Below are 22,030 nucleotides of genomic sequence, written 5' to 3'. Positions count from 1 at the left end.
GATGACCTTTGACCCCTCTATTAATGAAGCAGTTAATATTCATAGCAATCTGATCGACACAACAAACATGAGATCAAGAGTAGAAGATTCTCTGCTAAATACTTCTGTCCAAGAATCATCAGTGCTGCAGGAGTGTTTGTCATGAGTGCTGGGCTATATAGAAGGGTGAGTCTACTGGATCCCAGCTAGCTGTATAAGCTTGCTGGTAGTGTACAGCTGAGCAATATCTGAACAATCATTCTGTACCACCATTGTGCACACAGAAGGATAACTTATTTTTCAATCTCACAGGGTCATCCCCGCTCCCGTGCTACTGAGGAGAGCCTCGCCTCCTCCCACCCCAGCCACACACCCTCTCCAGTCTCTGTACGCTTCACTTGGCACGGGCACAGCAACTCAGTACTGTACGAGCTCAACCAGCTCCGATCCTCTCACACCTTCTCCGATATTACCCTAGTCGTTAACGATGCCACCATCCCTGCTCACAAAGCCGTGCTTACTGCTTGTAGTCCCTATTTCAGCGCAATGTTCACTAGCTCGTACTCAGAAGGAAGCCAAAGCAGTGTAGAGATGCATGGAATCACAATGGAGGCGCTCGAATCGCTCGTAAACTATTTCTACACGTCAGAGATCACACTGACTACAAGTAACATTCAAGAGATATTTGCAGCTTCTTGTATGCTGCAAGTGATTCCAGTCACAAATGCTTGCTCTGAGTTTATGAGGCGTCATCTGGGTGTGTCCAATTGTCTCGGAGTTCGATCGTTTGCTGACATGCTCTCTTGTTTCGAGCTGAAAAAAATTGCAGACGAATTCACGAGAAAAAATTTCCCTGAAGTTGTTAGCTCTGAAGAATTTCTGAAACTACCTCTCGGGCAAGTTTTGGAGATTTTCTCAGCAAATGATTTGAATGTGTCGTCTGAGGAGAGTGTGTTTGATGCCGTGGTAACGTGGATCAAGTACGATCCTGCCAACAGGGACAAGTACCTGACACAGCTTTTGAAAAAGGTGTGAGATTTAGAACGAGGTAATCTGCACGTATATATATATAATTATATATGAAGTGTTAATAGAATGAGTATCCTGCTGTTACAGAGGTAAATATTGATCAATTCTGGTGAAGTTCATGCACAGTCGAATAGTTCACATGCTAGGTAATTATTTTTTGTATTGAATCAGATATTTGGACAAGGGATGACACCTTCCTACTCTAATTCTTTGCATAGCTGTGGAGGTCAAACTCATGTTTTAGTGATGTATTTCTTTGTTAACGTTATGTCCTTTGTTGTGTAGGCGTTTGAGTCAGTTCATTGCCTACGAGTGATCTGCTTATTATGTGGGTTGATAGCCAGTCGTCTTTGTCATGCATCACTCCATTGGCTCCTAAAGCAGCTTTGTCTGTTGCAGCTTTGTAGTGTGGGCCCTCAGGGCATAGTGGTTAGCATGTCTAAGTCTTCTGGCTTGTCTCTTTACTAACAACCAGTCACATCTACTGGTAGCATGCCCACTTGTTTTCCTGCCTTGGCTTTGTTGTCTCAATGGTCTAACTAGGCACTGACTGTAAACTGTAGGTACACGCAATCAAATATTTAACATGTCTACAACTAGCCTCGATTCCAGGCCGCATTTGGAATCGAGGCTAGTCCACACCATTCATGTACATTCCCTATCACGTCTGCTACTGGGACACATATTTATACAACCATTGACAGTATTACTACTGTTACTGTACAGTTGCGAGCGAAAAACCTTTGCAAATGAGCCAAATCAGCAGAAATGTTGACACTTTGTGATCAAACTTTACGGTCTGGCAAGGTGATGTAATTATAATACCAGTATCGGTATCTAGGTTTTTGTGATCTTTGCGATCTTATTTTTGCGAAGCCATTAGCACTCTCAAATTTCGCATAATAGTAATGCTTGCAAAACGTTAATAAGGTCATTTGTATATATATACTGCAATGCACTCATGCACTGTTTTTGCTTCAGGTTCGACTTCCTCTTCTCTCGCCCTCCTACATCTGTGACCATGCTCGTAAGGTGGGCATGATCGAACAAAGCTCAGTGGCTATGTCACTCCTGATGGATGCTCTGGAATGCCATCTGCTGCCCGAGAGGAAGGCGGAGTTTAGCAGTGAGCAGACACGCCCCAGAGCACCACTCAATAAGACTCAGGTGAGTATAGTTAATTTATGCTACTATGCAAATATTTTTACAGAGTCCACAAGTCTACATAGTTTTGACTATAGCCACAAATGTGTGAACTTTCTTTGATCTCTTGGTAGTACAGTCATGTATATGTATGTACAAATGTGTACACATTTTCCCAATACATGAGTTCGTGCCAAGGCGCAGGTGTTTTTCACTTCAATCGAATTCTTGTATCCCCTCAGGCTATTTTGGTGGTGGGTGGTATGGGCCGCAGAGAGTTTACTGGCACACCCTCCATAGAGCAGTACCTCCCCTCCTCCCGACAATGGCGTTTCCTCACTCAGATGGTCACCGGGAGCTGGGGGGCGGGGCTTGTTACCACGGACGCTGAGAAGGGTGACGAGGTATACTTGGTGGGGGGTAGCAATGAATCGTCACGCCTGAGCTCACTGGGACGTTACAGTGTGGGGAGTGATCAGTGGACGTCTCTAGCCGATATGTCTATTGCTAGGAATGGTGTGGGTGTGGTCTTTGCTAATGGTGAGTGAAGAGATCAGTCACTGTAACTTCTGCATCCCCCCCGTGTGTTGTTAAATAGTATATGCTCAGGCCGATTATAACTACGTAGGTTCATGATTATTTCTCAGCCTATTGTATCTTTAAAACAATTATATCGTTTGTCTAAAATATACATGCATACATACATATGTACGTAGTACAAGCGTCATGTATGTATTCCTTGTTATGTAGGATTGTTGTATGCTGTCGGAGGGTTTGATGGAGTGGCCCCCCTGAAGAGTGCCGAGTGTTATGACCCCCGTACTAACCAGTGGAGCCCCCTCCCTGACATGACTAGTAAGAGGTTCGGACTGGGAGCCTGTGTCTGTGATGGTGAGTGAAGTAATGTAGGTAAAGCACGTGATCGAATGTCTTTGTGCCAAACAAAGGTGGCTTTTTATTGGTCTCTTCAAAATTGGTTCTACAAGAGGTATTGAATGCATATTTTCTTTCGGAAATTGCACTTGCTCTTTTTGAGGTCTAGCGAAACTTCATTTGACTTTGTCCATGTAAATGTTACTCTTGTTACTCAAGCTGACTATCTCCTCCCCTCCCCTAGGCAAGATCTACGCTGTTGGTGGGTCAGACGGAACCAATCAGAGCTCTGCCGAGTGCTACAATATCTCCACCAAGACCTGGTCCCTCATCGCTCCAATGTCTGTCTCTCGAAAGTTCCCAGGTGTTGAGACTCTCTCTGGATGCGTGTACGTGATTGGAGGAGCTGACACAAGCCCGACTAAGAAACATTGTTCCGTCGAGAAATACATCCCCAATTTGAACCAATGGGTATCTGTGGCACCCCTGACCACGCCTCGTAGTGGACTGAGTACTGTCGTTCTCGAGGGGTGCATTTTCGCTATTGGGGGGCACGATGGAAAAGTCCCCCTGTCATCTGTGGAGAAGTACGACCCCCTGCTGAACGAGTGGACGACACAGCCGCACATGAGTGTGGGCAGGGACTGTGCGAGTGCATCGTTGGTGAGGGTGGAGGTGGGCGTGTCAGGGGGTGGTCCAAGAATGAGCAGCCCTGCCATTCTCGGGGGTTCCAGCAACAGAACTAGTCCAGAGAATGGAACTATATCACCCATCATAGCATGATTGTGTTCCGTTATTAAATTATTTCGACATCACTGTGTCTATAAATCTGTTTTCTTTCGAATTGAAACAGCAAAATAATGATTATTATTATGCCCAGATGTAACATTATAATAGCAGCCCTTCTAAATTGACATTATAATAGATAGTTATTGCCATCAAATTCATATGTGGTATAATTATATACAATGATAATAACGTATAATAATGTATGTATGAGAATACATGATTTTATAACCTAATCAGAAGTTAAGTACAAAGTAAAGAGATTGCATGATCATCGAGCACATATTATTATATATATATAAAATGAGTACAGTTTAACGGGTTATGGGTGCAGAAGTGGGTGTGGCTTTATCCTCATCGTCAGGGGGTGGAGACTTGCTGCCACCTGGAGTACACACATGTAATGACCAAGAGCATGTAATAATTATGTTGATACAGTGAACCTACATAACACTAAACTGAAAAATAGCCAATTAAAAGCAATTAATGTACATCAAAGGCCAGGCACCCAGATCCCAAATAAACAGTTTGTGTACAAAACAACTTCTCAATAAAGGTCACCAGTTACTGTACAATTGATTCCCAAACAAGTGAATTAATTTTATACTGTACTATGGCAAAATATTAACCTTCATCAGTAGATGGCTCTGAGCTCCTTGACCTTTGTGCCCTATCAACATTGGACACTGATATCACGGGCGGCCGCTCAATGGCCCGCACTCGTATAGCCTCAGGGGAGGAGTCTGGGCTGGACTGCCGAGAGATAGACTCGTCTTTGTCTTCCTCATCATCAGGCAATATGGTCGTTGTGTTGGAGGGTTCCAAGGGATCTGTGGCTTGCTCTGTGTTGTCGGAGAGTACGTTGCGTTTGAGAGCTTGTATTCGTCTGTCGATAGCTGTGAAGAGCGTCTGAATGTCCTTGGCCGCCCCCTACATGTATATGGTGTGGTGTGTGGGTGTGTAATTGAATTTACATAATATCAATTAGTCTATAGCTACTGCACGTACACGTACGAGTACAAATAAGTATTCATTACATTCCTGTAACTTAAATTTGAAAACTAGAGAAGTTATTGCTGGCGGAGGTCAGCAGCTACAGAGAGAGATTTCCAGCAGTGCACATGCAGCAGAGGGTAAATAGACCACTTAGTCATAGACAATGCAGTAACTGTACACCTTACTCACAAACTAAAGTCCGACATCTCAAAACATCCCATTATGCACAAAGCACCATTTAGACAGCTACTAACCGTGATAAGATAGACTCCAATGTCTTCAGTTGAGTTCAAGTGCTGTGCTGTGATTCGAAGGTTCTTCTGATTAGCCTTTTCACACGACATCTGAGACCAGAGGTGTGTGTTGAGTAGGACTCGGTGCGTGCCTGAGGCCCTCATCACTGTGGGGGTGGTGTGTGTGTGTGGGGGGTAATGTATGTGTGGTGTGTGGGAGTAGTGTGTAGAGTGTGTGTGTGTGGCGCTATGCGATTTAAAAACTGTGGAGTTAATGGAAGAACATTCATACGTAACGTGTGTGTGTGTGTCATGCATTGTGTACCCAGTCTTGATTGGAAAACTCCTTCATCTTTGGCCGAGTCGTTCAAGCGTATCTCACCCCGCCCCCTGTCCTTCCACGTCCGAGTGTCCCCCTCAAATATGTAGAGCTTGGCAGAGATGAGCACAATATTCTTCTCACTCTCTTCTCCTGCAAAGGGAGGGGGCACGTATAGCTCAAACATTTAATTTTGTAGCAAAGTACTTCAAGAGTGAGTGTGCCACAACCAGTGCTGGCAAAAACACTCCCAATTAAGCCAGTGCTGGCAAAAAATAAGAGAGTTCAAATGCATCGTCAAAGACACTGTTTTGTTGTTTTTAAGACACTGTTTTGCAAAACAACAACGAAATTGTTTGTTTTACTAGCTTTATCTATACATTATATGCACAACTGCAACAACACGTGTCCATGGATGGATAAGGTGTAAACACTTTCATTTTCATACTCGATACAACGACTTCAGTTCAAAAGAGCCTTAATGTTAAAAAAGGAACTGGACCAAGCCTGTGATGCAGCAAGACTAACATTTATGTAAGCTAACTCTCAATTACATTATACGAAAATTACAGTGTGCAGTTAGTAGCAGTAACTATGTACACTGCAAGTGTGATCATCAGTTTCCTAGCAGTCACGAGTATTGCTACCTCCACCCTCTACCATATTGTACCCGACGATCACATGTGTCAGCTGTACAGCACTGATAGGTGCATGTCATTAGCACAGTTTGGTAGTCTAAGCAACCCGAGTGTGGACGATGCTTTGACAATGGTCCTCTCCTCAGGAGTGCACCGACTAGACCGATACATCTCACTCGTGAATATCAGCAATGTTTCCATAGCTGGAGGCAATACAGTTGTCAACGTTACAGGATCTAGTGGTTTTATTGTGAGTAATGTGCACACACTGGATATTGCAGGGCTTGTAATGATCATACGCGGACAAACGGTATTGAAAATCAGTCAGACAAAGAGGGTCACAATTCAAGACTGCAATATACAGACGGGGATTGAAAATGAAGAAATTAGTGAACAAATACATGTAGCTATACAAGTGAGGCAAACAGAATCCATGCTTGTGCTGAGGAGTAGCTTCACAAATAATCGTATTCAACAGCAAAACATTACGTCATCGTATATTCGTGGAGGTGCACTGTCAGTCGTGGGTGCTCACGACTTCACTATAGCCAAGAGTAACTTTACTGACAACCAGGCAAGAGGGCTAACACAAATAAATGGTGGAGTGATACACTTGGAAGAAATTAAGAATGTTATGATATTGGACTCAATCCTGAAAGAAAATAAAGCCACCTGCACAAAATGTCAAGTAGATATAAGAGGGGGAGTACTATTCGTACGAAACGCACATCTATTTCAAATAATCAACACTACATTTGTGGGCAATAAAGCTTCAAACACGTTTCGTTACAGTTTGGGTGGGGCAGTCTATGCCGAGGTCGATTTTATAAGTATTTCAGGCTGTCAATTCACAAGCAACAAAGCAGACTACGGTGGTTCAATCTATGTACGACGCGGGACACTATCAAGCTCCAATAATGACTACACGAATAACCATGCAAAGATGGACGGAGGCGCAGTTGCCATGACAACGAATGTAGCTACATGTAGTTTTAAAAGCGATAATTATACCGGTAATAGAGCTGATGGTGATGGAGGTGGCATTTGGGTCAGTGTGACCAATATGACTATTTCTAATTGCTATTTTACGAATAACAAAGCTGAATTCAATGGAGGAGCATTTTCTGCATTTCTAACCACAGGTGGTCAGTTTCAAAGCACACAGAACGAATTTACACACAATACAGCCAAACACAAAGGAGGAGCTGGTCATGTGACACACGCGGACAAAGGGTATTACACAAGTACACAGAACACGTTCATCAACAACACATCTGAAGACCAAGCAGGGGCAAGCTATGTCACGATGGGAGAGCATGGTTTGTACAACTGTTCACAAAACCTCTACCTCAGCAACACTGCAAACATGGGTGGGGCGTTAGTTGAACAGCTCGACAACACAGGTTACTATTACAGCCAGAAAAATGAATTTATTCGCAACATAGCAAAGAATTTCGGCGGAGCAGTTAGCCTATTTCTTGGGAACCACGGTTACTATCACAGCATTGACAATTTGTTTAGCCAAAACAGTGCAGATGACATAAGAGGGGGCGGAGGGGGTGTACACACATACGTTACAGACAATGCGATTTATAACAGTTCACAAAACAGGCTTCGTCACAATTTTGCAGCGTATGTTGGAGGGGGGATGGACGTTATACTAAGAGATAATGGATCATACTACAGTGTACAAAACATGTTTCATAGCAACAGTGCGAAGTATACTGGGGGCGGAGTCAATGTGGAGTTCAACGACAATGGGAAAAATCAATATACGAGCTCACATGATCAATTTTTTTACAACACCGCTTGCGATGGTGGAGGAGCTGTGCACGTACTTTTTGAGAGAAATATTGGAAATGGAGTTTATCGAAGTTCACACAATATTTTTGTTAATAATTCAGCAGTGTACTACGGTGGAGCTGTAAAGGTTGTCCACGGCAGCTATTTCAGTGCAAAGGACATATACACAAACAATACTGGATACGTTGGTGGAGCTGTGGCCACATTTCAAGATTTTGCCAACATTGAACAAGCGATATTCACGAGCAATCAAGCTACGCTAGCTGGAGCTGCGTTACACGTTATAGATGGAGATGCAAAGATAAGCAATTGTGTTTTCGAGGATAATTCACAGAGAAATATAACAACAGTGTCTATAGTTGGTACCACACTGACAAGCCATAACAGTTCTTACATACACAACGAAGGTAATGCTCTCTACATGTTGGACAGCATTGTCGAGCTGAGTGGAGTTAATACATTCACGGGCAACAAGAACGGGGCAATAGTCAGCACACAGAGTTTTATCGTGTTCAGAAACTCAAGTGTAATCATCGCAAACAACGAAGCTAAACTTGGTGGTGGTCTATTCTTGGCTGAAAGTCAGCTGCTCATATACTGCAGAGTGACGTTACAAGGGAACACAGCCACTCATGCTGGAGGGGCAATATATGCCTATCAAAGCAAAATAATATTCAATAGCAAACAGGGCATGCAAATAAGCCAAAACACGGCCGTAACTAAGCAAGCAGGTGGTGTGTCACTAATTTCTTCCATCTTTAAAGTGTCGAGAGGGACAGTGGACATATCGAACAATACGGGCGTCCACGGTGGAGCTATGTTTCTGGAGCAGAACTCAAGAGTGTATGTGTACAACGTTTCCTTTACACCAGACGATATAGCAATTGGACGAGTGGCTTTCACCAGCAACAGAGCATATAATGGAGGAGCTCTATACGTTGTAGACAGTACTGCAGCTGGTACTGTGTGTGAGAAGAGAGACGAACAGGCAGAGCAATTACAGACTGAGTGTTTCATGCAAACACTAACACTGAACACGGCCATCAATCTTGATGCATCTTTAGATCATGCCGGTCACCATCACGACTACACATTCATATCATTCACAAACAACAGAGCCAAGTACAAAGGGAATGACATATACGGTGGACTCTTAGACAGATGTTCACCGAGCGTGGAAGCTTACTCGCAAAATGTCACAGGCTTAAACTATATAAGAGCTATGGCTTTCTTCAGACACGACCACAGAAACGGAATGAAATTATCTACAAATGAACTAAAAGAGCATTTTGCTTCTGATGCAGTTCAGGTATGCTTTTGTACAGCTGGTAATACGTACGACTGTACAGTTATGGAACAGAATGTATTTACAAGAAGGGGAGCTACATTTGGAGTTGAAGTGACAGCAGTCGACCACATTCAAACACAAATGGCCGCAACGGTACTTGCTGCATTCAGTTTGAACAGCAGTATTGGCAGATTCAAGGAGAAGCAAGTAAAGAGAGGCATTTCTAACAAGTGTACAAAGCTTCTATATAATGTGTATTCTGACAAACCTACCATTCAAATAGATCTCTATGCCGACGGTCCTTGTGGTAACAGAGGCATTTCTAAAAGAATTGTAAACGTGATCTTTCTACCTTGTGACTGCCCTATCGGATTTCAGCCGTCAAAATCAGCCACAGAATGCATTTGTGAGTGTGTCACAGAGCTAAGCACAGTAGCCACCTGCTCTGAAGATGAACTCATACAGCTGATACAAAACAAATGGGTTGGCTACGTTAATGAAAGTGAAAGCAACAATGGTCTCATTATTCATCATTGTCCATTCGATTACTGTCAACCACGACCGGTTAATATTACATTCGAGGTCAATGGTGGACCTGATATGCAGTGTGCTTATAATCGTACAAAACTATTATGTGGGCAATGCAAATATGGACTTAGTTTAGTTCTTGGCTCGTCAAAATGCAAGCCATGCACAAATCAGTACTTGTCTCTTATTGTGCCCTTTGCTGGCCTAGGAATTTTACTTGTTGCGTTTATTCTAATTCTAAATATGACAGTAGCCATAGGAACAATCCACGGACTCATATTCTACGCTAACATAATCGGTGCAGCTAAACCAGTATTCTTTTCGGGACAAGAAACACTTTTTATAAGAGTGTTCATATCATGGCTTAATCTAGACTTTGGAATCGAGACATGCTTCTACGATGGAATGGATTCCAATACAAAGGTTCTATTACAGCTGGCATTTCCGTCCTACCTAATTCTACTCACCATCATCATAATCGTATTATGTGAGTACTCAAAGCGATTTGCCACTCTTCTAGCACACAAAAACCCGGTGGCCACTTTGAGCACTCTCTTACTCCTCTCCTACTCAAAGCTACTAGGCACCATCATAGCAGGACTCCAGTATACACACCTTAAGCAACCAGATGGCTCTTACAAGATTGCGTGGCTGTTTGATGCTAACATGCCCTACTTTGGATCAAGTCACAGAATTGTGCTCTTTGTTTTCTCTCTCTTTATAATAGTCCTAGGAGCTATATACACCATACTGCTATTCTTTGGGCAATGGCTAACTCGATTTTCTGATAGGAAGCTTATGAAATGGACCAAACATCCCAAGTACAACGCATTCATTGATGCCTATCATGCCCCCTTTGACCCTAAGCATCGCTACTGGGTGGGGCTGCTCCTGTTCATTAGAATAGCTCAAAATATATTACAAACATTAATAGCCGAGCAGTCAGTCACAATACTGAGCATCACCTGCATAGCCATCTTTCTGGTAGCTCTGAAGATCCTAAACACAAGAATATACAAAAACTGGGCACTAGACACACTGGAAAGTTTCTTCTTAATCAACATCATCGTTTTATCGGCAGCTACGTATCACGTGAGAGAGTCTAATGGAAACCAATCAGCCGTCATCATCACATCTATCTCAATCGTTGCTATAACGTTTTTGGCTATCCTTGGCTACCATGTCTACGACTGCATGCTTAAAAATACCGAAACATGGAAAAAATTGAGACGCATTTTCACAAGACGACAGTACAGAGACTATGAGCTAGTGGCACTGATTCAGGACAGTAGCGATTCAGAGGACTCGGTGTTTGAAGATACACAATCTGTAGACAGTTATACTGGCCGCACAGTGAACACGCCCCCTCCTTGCATAGAGCCACACCTCCTGTATGACCCGCCTATCATTCAGTCTGCTGTGAGACTGGACCAGCTGAGAGAGCCAGCTCTGGACGTCATCGACCCAGTCACTGACGATCACTACAGGGAGGTGTGGAGAAGACCACACCCACCCCCTCCCCCCAGGAGAATCACTAGTCAGATTGTGGACATACAAACCTAACTAACTAACTAACAACACATTCTTATAATTATAGCAGAGCACATACATGTACATGTAGCTAGAGGAAATAACTTATGTACATGTAGCTAGAGGAAATAACTTATGTACATGTAGCTAGAGGAAATAACTTATGTACATGTAGCTAGAGGAAATAACTTTTGTACATGTAGCTAGAGGAAATAACTTATGTAGTACAATGGTACATATGATTTTACCATGCACGAAACGTTTAATTGAGAGAGTGATACATGTACATGTCATGAATGTATCAGGTTGTACATGTAAAATATACTCTGTATTAACCAAGATGCAAAAAACAGTGGAGGGTCCTATATAGATCAAAAAAGTATGCTTCGAGGTGCATGGTAACGATGGTGGTTTGTAAGTGATGCTCGCTAGAGTTCTACAAAACGAGGAATAAATTGCCACCTGGGTGAAAACCAAGACGTCCTATTATCACTGCTGCTGGAAGTAAAAGCAAGCCACATATGTACTCATGCAACGCTTCCTCGAACTATACACATCAACACCTGATACTTCCACACTGCTATAGGCTGTTGCTACATAATTATACCACTGTAACAGCTACTGTGCACAGTACTTATACACGTAAAAACTGTATTGTATCAAGTGATGACCACACACAGGGAATTGGCTTCTACTGTAACCAAAACTCATTCAGCTTCTACATAAATATGGGGAGGGGGGTTCTATAGGGGAGAACCTCACAACACATTATATTGAAATTGACAATCGCACGACTCTAAACACACCTGCCAAACAAGGCACACCCACTCAACCACATACAGGTACCGTACGTACACCGAGTTTCGAATTCGTAGTTAATAATTTGCAGTAAATGACACTGTACAAGCCCTATTGCATTTCTAACAATTGCAAATTGTATGCGAAGAGTATGCCCTCTCATTTGCGAGTCTTCGTTTGTTTGTAACCTATGCAAAACTCGAAATTTGCAATCAAAAGAGTTTCTTATTTGAAACTACTGTATTACGTAGTGCTTGGTACACCGACTCACCTGTGAATGCGTGAACCTCTGGCAGTATTGGTTGCCTAGACGATGCACCTCCAAACACCCCCTGCTCCACACTGTCACCACCTTTGTCCGACAGGGGTTTGGACTTTGAACTATCCAGAAACATCTATAAGTATGAAAAGTACATGTAACAACTAACAGCTAGAGTTAGGTAAGATTATAAAATCGTGTATAGTGTATATATAAGAGTATACATTGTAGTTAATGTTAACAAGTGCTTAGTTTTTGGCAGGCTCAACTAAATTGTATGAAAGAAAGAGACAATGTCACCAAAACGTGGCGTTACTGACAGTCAAGCAATGCAGTTTGATGATTAATTGACAGACGTGCATGGACTACACGGACACTGAAGGATGACGATTAACGTACACTTGTGTTTGGGGAATTCCCCTCCTCGGTTGCCTGATTGCCAGGGGTTTCCCCATTGTCGGAGGGCGTGGTCGCAGACTTAGTCTGACTGGCAGCTGAAAAGTAGTTCTCTGACGAACTGAAGAGGAGAAAATATTGTAACTATGATAAAAGTATGGACTCTAGCTATATACACATTTGAATACCAGTAGCACTGACGGGAAAGCACATGAGAAGGTCAATGCAGCAATTTCGATGCTGTACATGTTCATTGCTGCCTTATAGCAGCTACGTACATGTACCTGGCAAAACACATACAACTGATGTCACGTAAGATAACTGTTGCTACGTGTTGTCAGGTGTACTGGTACAGTACTAGGCACATGTTACTGTCGTTATAGTTATGTACATGTTATACAATGTATGGTTTAACAAAGCTCACCTGCCCACAGTTGATTTAAAACCACCTGTCCTGTAAGCAAGAGAAACAAGCTTAATCATAAATCATGGCTATATAGCAGCTGTCTAATAAGGACTGTTTGCTTACTCTGATTGAAGGAACGGACTTCGTGAGTGTGAGACAATGGCAGCAATACTAGTCCCACCGGTTGTCATGACGGGTTTCCCCTCACCGGCCATGATGCTGACACTGGACACACCCACCAGCTTGATGCTCTCCTGACTCATCTTCAAGAAGCCACTGGTAGCTACATGAACATGTACGTGTATAAAGAAGAAGAGAAGGCGGGGTAATAGTATACATCATAATGATAGTGAAACATGACATTGGGGAACACTTAAAAAATAAGGCTTTGACCTGACGACAACATTTCGAGGTACTACCAACTATCAAGTGGTCTAAAAGAATGCAAGCATTTGGAAATCGTTAAGTATTTGTGTACATGTAAGCATGTGAAGGTCTCAGGGTCAATTACTGTTGTTCAGTAGCCAATACTTTAGGTTACCAATACTAAACGTGGTCTTTAGTAGCCTACACCAGTATAACAGTGGATCCAACAACGTAGGTACTTCCAGTCTACTTGCACTGCATGTATACTGACCACTTACTATGGTCAGGCATTATATTTTATCGGAACCTAAGGCTAAAATTGAGGCAATAAGAGCAGAACATTCTTTACGTTGCCACAAGACTTAATATTCTTCAGTCACAGTGCAGTAAGCAATTTTTTGCGCGTGCAAACTTCTCCTGTAATTACATTTTTCCACTTCAATAGACTGTTCAGAAATGGACTCGGCACTGGCGGTCTTGGACGGGGTTGGCACGGCAACAGCTATCGGCGGTGCCTTTAATGAGCTCTGGCGAAGTGCAAATCCTTTGGTAGCTGATTGGAGGGGGGAAGGTCGGAAAGAAAAATTCGACAATCCTTTGGCAGGTCGTTTAGAAGGTGACGCTTGTATGAGGTCATCGTTCGCTATCGTATCCGTGCTAGTGTCAGCATCGATATCATGACTAGGCCTCTGCAGTGAATATATTAAAAGAAACATTATTAATTTTTATCATTTGTGTTTATATGCATAATTACAAGGCGAATTTTGAATGAAATTATGGCTCACCTTTTGCCCTATCTGTGCCATTGAGTTTCTTGGTCTGCAAGAGGGTTGACAACACAGAAAGAACGTTGCAAAAATTAAGCTAACTTCACTGCATGCAGCTATTGCTGGGGGGCTTTAATTAGGAATATAATGGGCATTATTTAGAAACGTGGCAAATCCTGCTAACAAGCTCGAAAGAAATGGATTTGAACATTCTCACTGTTGGTACCTCCGTCAACATAAAGAGGAGCAATGGTAATATAGTGTATGCAATTTTGTGTACACCGCATGCACACACCATGCACAATAATACAGTATAGAATAAATTTTTACGTACACACACACACACACACTAGTATAGTATAGTCACACTAGCCACACATGCACACACACACATATAATAATACAGGGAGAGTACACAGTGCTGCTGTGAGCAGTGTGGACAAAGAGACCAATTATGTGTCAGTCGAATGGTATGAGAATGACGAAACTAAAGGAAAAGAGGTTAGTATCAATCACTGTTCCCGTATCTTTTGTTTAACATGCTGTTTTTCCTTTTCTTCCTTCAGGTAGCCTTCCAGCAGATATACGAGCTTAACAAGGAGCTCTTTGTGAAGCCTAAGCAGGTACCCAACCTCAAGCCTGTCGAGGTCAAGGTTCAAAAGTCAGCAGCCGACAGGAGGACTATTGCCACACCTCAGGTGCAGTGTACACTATGCACGTGTACAGTATGTGTAAGGCCTCTGTTTTTTGCATGGGAAATTTAATAGTTTATGTTTACCAATACTACATGCACTAATAGTGACTGGTATTTACTACACATTAGATGGTGCAACGTCCTCAGAGAGCAGTGTCCGATAATGTCCGAGCTGGCACTCCTCCCAATGGCAAGAAACCCGGGAAAAGTAAGTCACACTTTTGTGCATGAACTATATTGTATATGTAATAGGTATAGCATGAGACCGAGTGTTTTATGAGGCACAAGCACAAGAGTGAGTTGCTTGTAGAGAATAATGTAACACGGAGGGGACTGTATAACTTTTATTACAACCTTGTAACCTTGACAACGTGGTATAAATATTATACAAGATGATGATGCATACACAGACTGCAATGTTATGGTTGCATGACACAATAATTATACACTCCCTCTAGATAACTCTGGGATACCGGTGAGATCTAACGAGACGGCCCCTCCCCCTTTACGAGGGAGGAGTGCAGACAGTATCGAGCAGCAGGTACCACGACAACCCATTGTCAAAGCACAGAGCAGACTGGCAGAGGTGCAACAAGAAGTGGCAGGTGAATCTTCCAAGGATAAACCTTCCGGTAAAGATACTACAGTCTACTCAGTACTATGTGTGTCACATGTACATGTTATGAGTAAGATGGTGAACCCAAAAATTCAGAGCCAATTAAGGGACAATAATTATTCGTAAAGAAAATAATGTTAATCTAGGATGTGTCTTAGTTAGTTTGTTATTCAGTTCTCCTGGTGGTCCTTGTAGGCACTACATTTATGTAGCTGGAATTAAGAATAGATGCATGCTTTTAGCCTTATGGGCATAGCATGTGGTTAATTATAATGTACTGTACGTATGAGCGATGTACAGTACTGTAGCTATTGTATCCTTGATTCCCTATAGTGGTGAAGTCCCGCAAGTCCAACTGTGTGAAGGAGGTAGAGAAACTCAAGAAGAACAGGGAAGTGAGAAGGTGAGTCAGTCGAGGCTGTCAGGCGTTCAGTTCTTACAACACTCTCCATGTCCCACTGCAGAGCTAAACAAGCTGAACAAGTGGCTATTAGAAATGAGGTAAGAGTTACATTACAACCTGAACTGGTTAAGGTATTGTACAATGTAAGATAGTAATTTTAACTATCTAGTCGAATTACATGTACAATGTTCCCCTACAGGACTATGACCCAACCAACCCCAACTGGGAGTTCTTGAAGAAGATACACGACTTCCAGTCCACCATTCAAATACAGCCACTCTCAGGAGAGGAAGCAGTGAGTACTAGCAGTTAATGATGTCTTGTGTATATATACGAACAAGTCTTGTGGGTGTGTCTGAAGATTGGTGACCATAGAAATTGAGCACTGTATTACAGATAAAAGACGTCATATTCACATTGCAGGTTGTGTCACAGAAGATCTGTGTGTGTGTCCGCAAGAGACCTCTGAACAAGAAAGGTGAGAACTAGAGCACTAAAGTGCAAACCCTCGGCTGGTGACATGACATGATTATAAAGAAACCAGAGGAGTGATATAATGCAGTGCATGTAGTATGCATGACTGAGCTGTCTAGCACAGCAACTCGGAGCAATAAAACTAAAGTGGACTCAGGAGGCGTGCTGAAACATTTAAGCACGGAGTTTTAGTGGTAGATGAGACATGATGCACTGTGGACTAGGATCACAGCAAAGAAGCCTGGAGTCTTAGAGAAGTATGGCTCCTTGAGTCCTGGAGCTAAGGAGCCTCCAAACCAGCCACAATTCTAGTTTTCTACTTTAGTGACCCTTTTCCATTGGTTCCTGGTACAGGATCACTACAGCTGCAAATAAGTGCCTTGAATAAAGGCCACATGTGTAGCTAGAAGTTTAAGCTTCTTAGCTCTGCTTGCTTTTATTCGACAACGAGGCTTACTAATAACTTGTTGTGTGAAGGCTATCCATGCTGTAAACACAGTGCTATGGTATCCAGGTGAGCAGACTCACAAATTACAAAGAAGCAAACCAAACGACTACAATACCCGTGGCCGCCCACGCACCTCCGGTAACTACATTCTACAGTAGCTAGCTTACTCTGTGTTCTTGTAGCCATGCATTTCTTTAGCCTCGTTCCCATGCCCACTTCTTTTCCTTGTTAATTGCATTCTTCTCTTGAGGCCCGTGGAGGAGGCTAGAACATTTACTCACGCTTCATTGCCATCGAGGGCTGTTAATTATATAAATTAGCATTTTTTCGTTCTCTTAACAGAGACAGGTCGGAAGGAGGTGGATGTGATCACAGTTCCAGACGTGTCCAGTACATACGTGCATGAGCCTAAGACCAAAGTTGACCTCACCAAGTACATTGACAACCAGAGATTTGTGTGAGTCGCATTATTAGCAAAAAAATGGTGTTCTAGAGACAATGTTAGAGTCACGTGTATGTACTCTCAGGGTAATTATAGTCACTGCGTCCATGCACTCAATGTACTTTTTATTTCAATCTCCAATTCTATTGACAGGTTTGACTACTCCTTTAACGAGAATGTGACAAATGAAACAGTCTACAAGTAAGTACATGTAGGTCAAGCACGCCATGTGCTTCGCTGTAATGCTACAATAGTACCCTACTAGCCTTGTCCCCACGCCCACTCCCTCTACTTGTTAATTGCTTGGTCGTGGAGGAGGCTGTTATAGTACCCTACAATATGTCCTTGGTTGTGGAGGAGGCTGTTATAGTACCCTACAATATGTGCTGTCCACGTAAGCTCTTTTGTTGGGCACCCTTTTGATTGAGTGTACACTGTACATAATGAAAATATACAATTCAATAAGGGAAAGCTATATAATGCAGTAATGTATATTTTCCCGGTTAGTGTAGCCCATGAAAAATAACACAATGCAAGTGTACTAACCTCATATACCGTATTACTGGAATATTTTGCGGGTGAACACCCTTTGCGAATGAGCCAAATCAGCAGAAAGTTTGACCCTTTGCGATCCAACTATTGCGTTCTCATCTGGTATTTACTAGTCATATTTTAGGGTTTGCGATTTTATTGTTGAGAATTGATCAACCCTCGTAAAGTTCGTATGTTTGCTTGCAAAACCTAGTAATACGCATTGCACTGACTGGTGTACTGTTCTCTCTGTACGTAGGTTCACTGCCCAGCCCTTGGTACACACGATATTTGATCGAGGAATGGCCACATGCTTTGCTTACGGACAGACAGGCAGTGGAAAAACACATGTAAAAATATATTGATGTGGTATGTACATGTGTGCAGTGGCTGCCTAACTTCTGTCGTTTTAGTTGGAGAGGAAAAACAGTTATAACATTTTACCTTTGTGTTTTGACAAATTTTCATTGAGTTGATAAAGCGTGTACATGTACTTGTACTTGAGGCCACTTAGAATATTTATATCGTTGAAATTGGACCATTCAAACTAACGTTATACATGTAGCTGTCCAAATCTCTTTTCTCCGTGAAGTGCCGGTATGCTACATGTATACACTTGTAGCCTTACCATATTTATGTAGGTCTCTTACATGTACTTTCCCCCTTCTCCCACCAGACAATGGGTGGAGCATTCGATGGCAAGGAGCAAGACGCCACCAGAGGAATATACGCACTAGCAGGTACTGTACATGAGAGCTTGTTGTGGTTGTGTACTGTTGGTGATGCTTGGGTGGATAAGAATCTACAAACACCGTATAGTACATGTACATGTACAATTACATACTGTACATACTGTAGTTGTACGTACAGTTGCAATGTACCGGTACAATTACATATTGTAGTTGTACGTACAGTTGCAATGTACCGGTACAATTACACTGTAGTTGTACGTACAGTTGCAATGTACCGGTACAATTACATATTGTAGTTGTACGTACAGTTGCAATGTACCGGTACAATTACACTGTAGTTGTACGTACAGTTGCAATGTACCGGTACAATTACATATTGTAGTTGTACGTACAGTTGCAATGTACCGGTACAATTACATATTGTAGTTGTACGTACAGTTGCAATGTACTGGTATTACATGTATATGTACATTGCGTATTGATTGCCCATACTCTCCCCTATAGCTGCTGATGTGTTTCTGCTCAACTCTCAGCCAGGCAATGCCAAGAAGGGCTTGTCAGTGAGTGCCAGCTTCTTTGAGATCTACAGTGGGAAGCTGTTTGATCTCCTCAACGTCAAGGCTAGACTCAGAATACTCGAGGACGCCAAACAACAAGTCCAGGTCAGTCCAGAAGGTTTTGTGAGCTCAGTGAGGCATACAGGTTCTTGGAGAGTGCACGAAATGGATAGCCACACAGGCAAATTAGATCACATAATTAATTATGATTGTGATAAAACAGGAGAAATCAATTGAGTAAACCCCGGAAAGTGATACGAATTTCCATCACGGCATCTTACACGTATATACTATCTTTTGATAAAACAGCGCCTGTATTGTGCTGCATGTACTGTAGCTGTTTGTATTCCACTGTGCAGGTGGTTGGACTGACTGAGGACAACGTGAAGAGTGTGGAGGATGTGCTGGCACTCATTCAAACAGGTAACAAGTGCAGGACCTCGGGTACCACATCAGCCAATCAGAACTCATCACGCTCTCATGCTGTCTTCCAGATCATCCTCAGGAAAAGGTGACCTCTTACATGTACCTACATTGTCTGTGCTTTATATAATACAGTGTCCATGCTACAGTACATAAAATTTCGTTTGGCTTCTATTATCACCACATATAATTATGTCCTTCAGATCGAATGGAAAGATGTTTGGCAAGTTCTCCCTGATAGACTTGGCTGGCAACGAGAGAGGAGCAGACACTGCCAGTGCTGACAGGAAGACAAGAATGGAAGGAGCTGAGATCAACAAGAGCTTGCTGGCACTCAAGGTAACAAACAAACCGCAGTAGTGAATATTGTTGCGTTTAGTAACAAATATTCATGCATTGGTACCCGTGAGCCCGGTTAGCTCAGTTGGTAGAGCATCAGACTTTTAATCTGAGGGTCAAGGGTTCAAGTCCCTTATCGGGCGCCACATATTTTTTTTCTTTCTACTTTTTTCTTTTTTCTTGCTGGTCTGTAACGTAACAGTCTCTCCATTCTTTTTTTTAGGAATGTATTCGGGCTCTTGGTCGTCAAGGTGCACATTTACCCTTTCGAGGAAGCAAACTGACACAAGTATTGAAGGATTCCTTTGTTGGAGATAAGTCTAGAACCTGTATGGTGAGTACCTCATTCGAGTGTACATCTGTTATGTTAGCCATTGCTTTCCTCAGATTGCCATGATATCTCCTGGTCTCAACAGCTGTGAGCATACTCTTAATACATTGCGGTATGCCGACAGGTGAGTGTGGTTCATGTCATGCGTTTCTTTCTGAGCTTATTTATATAGAGGTTTAAAAGGTGCATGCAAACTCACCTCACTCTTATTTATGTCCAGAGTGAAGGAGCTAAAGAGCAATGCCCTCCCTCTAGCCCTGCCCTCTGAGGAGGAGAGTCAGGCGGCGGCTGGTAGACAGGACCCTCAGGACGATGGGAGACCACCACCCATGGAGAATGACTTGCATTACCTGCACAGGAGCCTGCAGCATGTTAGTGTCTGCTTGAGTGTACACGTACACAATGTATATTGTCCCCTGAGGTATGGGATCAACATACAGAACAATGAGAATGCTGATTCCATTATCCAATTGTATTGACAAGAACAAATCAGTACATTTATTGTATTGTAGATCCCACTACTAGCACATCCTGTTTTGACAGTCCATTAAGTATGTAGCTTTTAGGTGTACCTACGCAGACATGCATCTGTATCGCATGGTGTCTCCACCTAGAATGTTTGAGTTGATGTCTTGAGAGGATATACCCCCCCCCCCCCACACACACACACACACACTAGGAGGATGGTTCTGTACTGGACATGGACCGCTCTAGTGACTTGCTCCTGTTCCACGAGGCCATCAATAACCTGGTGGAGAGTGAAGAGCAGCTAATCGAGGAGCACAAGAGCATCATCCAGGCGGACCAGTACCTATTGGAGGAGGAGGCACAGCTGCTGCAGTATGTGGGGGAGGTTGACCATGACATTGAAGGTGAGGGCACCCAGTTTATCTGTTAGGTCAACCCTTGTAAGAGGTCGTCACTGGTTCAGGTTGTGGGATGCTCCTGATGTTGCCCCCATTGTGAATATAACTAGTAGTTACAATTCTCTTTTACCATTCAAAGTGTAATATATGACTGTACATGCATGTATAATAATTATGTATGTGCGTGTACTGTACATGGCGCGTGTATTGATCACGGCCAGTATATTGGCAGGGTGTCATACAGGATTTTGAAGTAGAGGGGGGAAATAAGAAAAGTAACCAGAAAATGTTGCTAAAAAAAGGTCAACTGTTATTTCAATACCCTTATAGTATGTAAAATTGCCAGCTATGGACCCTCAGTCAGCAAAAAAGGGGGGGAAATTGGAGATAGGGGGGGATATCCCCCCTTTCCCCCCCCTGTATGACACCCTGATTGGTTACCATATCATTCACCCACTTCAGAGTACGTCACTCACATGGAGAGGATTGTCAGTGAGAAAGTTGAGCGCCTTTCAAGGTTCAAAGGTCAGTCATAACAGTTTAATTGGGTATCTACTGAACACTTTGGGGAACCCTTGTTGATGAATTGTTTTGTACACTAAGTAACTAATCAACTGGTCATTTAGAATCTGGGTAGCATGGCCTTGATATCACAGTTGACCTTTCTTTAAGGGGTGTCTGTTAAACTGCAGTACATCGAAAAGTTTTTACAACTCATATTTTCCCTAATGCAGTCTGTAACTTTACCCAGCCTCCTCTCTCCCCACAGCTCGCATACAGGATCTGAAACAGCGCCTCCAAGATGAAGAGAGTGCAAGCAGAAACGTCAAAGTTGTTCCAAAGAAAAAACTATAGAGCCGTGCCCAATCTAGATGTGTGTGTGTACTAGCCTTAGCACCTTATTATATTTATCTGCAGGTGCTATTATATAGACTCTGTGTTCACAAACAGTTTTACTCATGGTGTTCAGTCCCACCCACTTATATTATAGTCTGTCACATGTACAGTTCTTACTCCTGTTGTGAATTAAGGCATTGTCTTGTTAAATATATCATTCTGCAATTTAATACTCTTAGC

The 22,030-nt window shown here is 42.7% G+C and overlaps 4 protein-coding genes and 1 non-coding gene across 5 annotated transcripts; 4 read left to right on the top strand and 1 right to left on the bottom strand.

Annotated features, from left to right (window-relative positions):
* The first annotated feature begins 21 nt into the window (after positions 1-21).
* On the top strand, positions 22-3,905 carry LOC135334673 (kelch-like protein 12). The gene is made up of 6 exons (XM_064529950.1): positions 22-165; positions 292-1,008; positions 1,990-2,175; positions 2,394-2,691; positions 2,902-3,042; positions 3,269-3,905. Exons 1-6 carry the CDS (start codon positions 142-144, stop codon positions 3,805-3,807), a joined length of 1,905 nt encoding a protein of 634 aa, XP_064386020.1. The 5' UTR covers positions 22-141; the 3' UTR covers positions 3,808-3,905.
* A 33-nt stretch (positions 3,906-3,938) lies between these two features.
* LOC135334674 (ran-binding protein 3-like) lies at positions 3,939-14,286 on the bottom strand. The gene is made up of 10 exons (XM_064529951.1): positions 14,156-14,286; positions 13,798-14,059; positions 13,128-13,287; positions 13,023-13,052; positions 12,602-12,719; positions 12,215-12,338; positions 5,365-5,511; positions 5,061-5,206; positions 4,440-4,740; positions 3,939-4,195 (listed from the first exon to the last, which is right to left on the bottom strand). Exons 1-10 carry the CDS (start codon positions 14,174-14,176, stop codon positions 4,125-4,127), a joined length of 1,380 nt encoding a protein of 459 aa, XP_064386021.1. The 5' UTR covers positions 14,177-14,286; the 3' UTR covers positions 3,939-4,124.
* On the top strand, positions 5,803-11,464 carry LOC135334671 (uncharacterized). The gene has a single exon (XM_064529948.1). The coding sequence runs from the start codon at positions 5,953-5,955 to the stop codon at positions 11,176-11,178; it is 5,226 nt and encodes a 1,741-aa protein (XP_064386018.1). The 5' UTR covers positions 5,803-5,952; the 3' UTR covers positions 11,179-11,464.
* Positions 14,267-22,020, top strand: LOC135334672 (kinesin-like protein KIF2A). The gene is made up of 22 exons (XM_064529949.1): positions 14,267-14,389; positions 14,544-14,638; positions 14,704-14,835; positions 14,961-15,039; positions 15,290-15,463; positions 15,781-15,850; positions 15,912-15,948; positions 16,050-16,145; positions 16,274-16,328; positions 17,115-17,229; positions 17,368-17,415; positions 18,005-18,095; positions 18,422-18,485; positions 18,942-19,099; positions 19,354-19,505; positions 19,621-19,756; positions 19,980-20,090; positions 20,144-20,211; positions 20,308-20,458; positions 20,767-20,959; positions 21,416-21,478; positions 21,723-22,020. The coding sequence occupies exons 1-22, from the start codon at positions 14,335-14,337 to the stop codon at positions 21,806-21,808; spliced, it is 2,229 nt and encodes a 742-aa protein (XP_064386019.1). The 5' UTR covers positions 14,267-14,334; the 3' UTR covers positions 21,809-22,020.
* Positions 19,827-19,899, top strand: Trnak-uuu (transfer RNA lysine (anticodon UUU)). Its single transcript has one exon. It is a non-coding gene; the product is annotated as a tRNA-Lys (tRNA).
* Positions 22,021-22,030: the final 10 nt, after the last annotated feature.

This window comes from Halichondria panicea, chromosome 4 (genome assembly GCF_963675165.1).
Source record: "Halichondria panicea chromosome 4, odHalPani1.1, whole genome shotgun sequence".
Classification (NCBI taxonomy): domain Eukaryota; kingdom Metazoa; phylum Porifera; class Demospongiae; order Suberitida; family Halichondriidae; genus Halichondria; species Halichondria panicea.
Note: the sequence above shows the minus strand (reverse complement) of the source record. Positions and strands in the feature narration are given on the sequence as shown.

Excerpts from the sequence above, each read along its gene's own strand:
- LOC135334673 (XM_064529950.1), top strand. The coding sequence starts at position 142 with ATGAGTGCTGGGCTATATAGAAGG. Across the intron at positions 2,176-2,393 it reads CACCACTCAATAAGACTCAG|GCTATTTTGGTGGTGGGTGG; the intron begins GTGAGTATAGTT and ends GTATCCCCTCAG. Across the intron at positions 3,043-3,268 it reads GGGAGCCTGTGTCTGTGATG|GCAAGATCTACGCTGTTGGT; the intron begins GTGAGTGAAGTA and ends CCCCTCCCCTAG.
- LOC135334671 (XM_064529948.1), top strand. The coding sequence starts at position 5,953 with ATGTACACTGCAAGTGTGATCATCAGTTTCCTAGCAGTCACGAGTATT.
- LOC135334674 (XM_064529951.1), bottom strand. The coding sequence starts at position 14,176 with ATGGCACAGATAGGGCAAAAG. Across the intron at positions 13,288-13,797 it reads GTCTATTGAAGTGGAAAAAT|CTACCAGTGGCTTCTTGAAG; the intron begins GTAATTACAGGA and ends ATGTTCATGTAG. Across the intron at positions 12,720-13,022 it reads TTTAAATCAACTGTGGGCAG|TTCGTCAGAGAACTACTTTT; the intron begins GTGAGCTTTGTT and ends TCTCCTCTTCAG.
- LOC135334672 (XM_064529949.1), top strand. The coding sequence starts at position 14,335 with ATGGATTTGAACATTCTCACTGTTGGTACCTCCGTCAACATAAAGAGG. Across the intron at positions 17,416-18,004 it reads ACAAATGAAACAGTCTACAA|GTTCACTGCCCAGCCCTTGG; the intron begins GTAAGTACATGT and ends CTCTGTACGTAG. Across the intron at positions 20,091-20,143 it reads ATAAGTCTAGAACCTGTATG|ATTGCCATGATATCTCCTGG; the intron begins GTGAGTACCTCA and ends TGCTTTCCTCAG.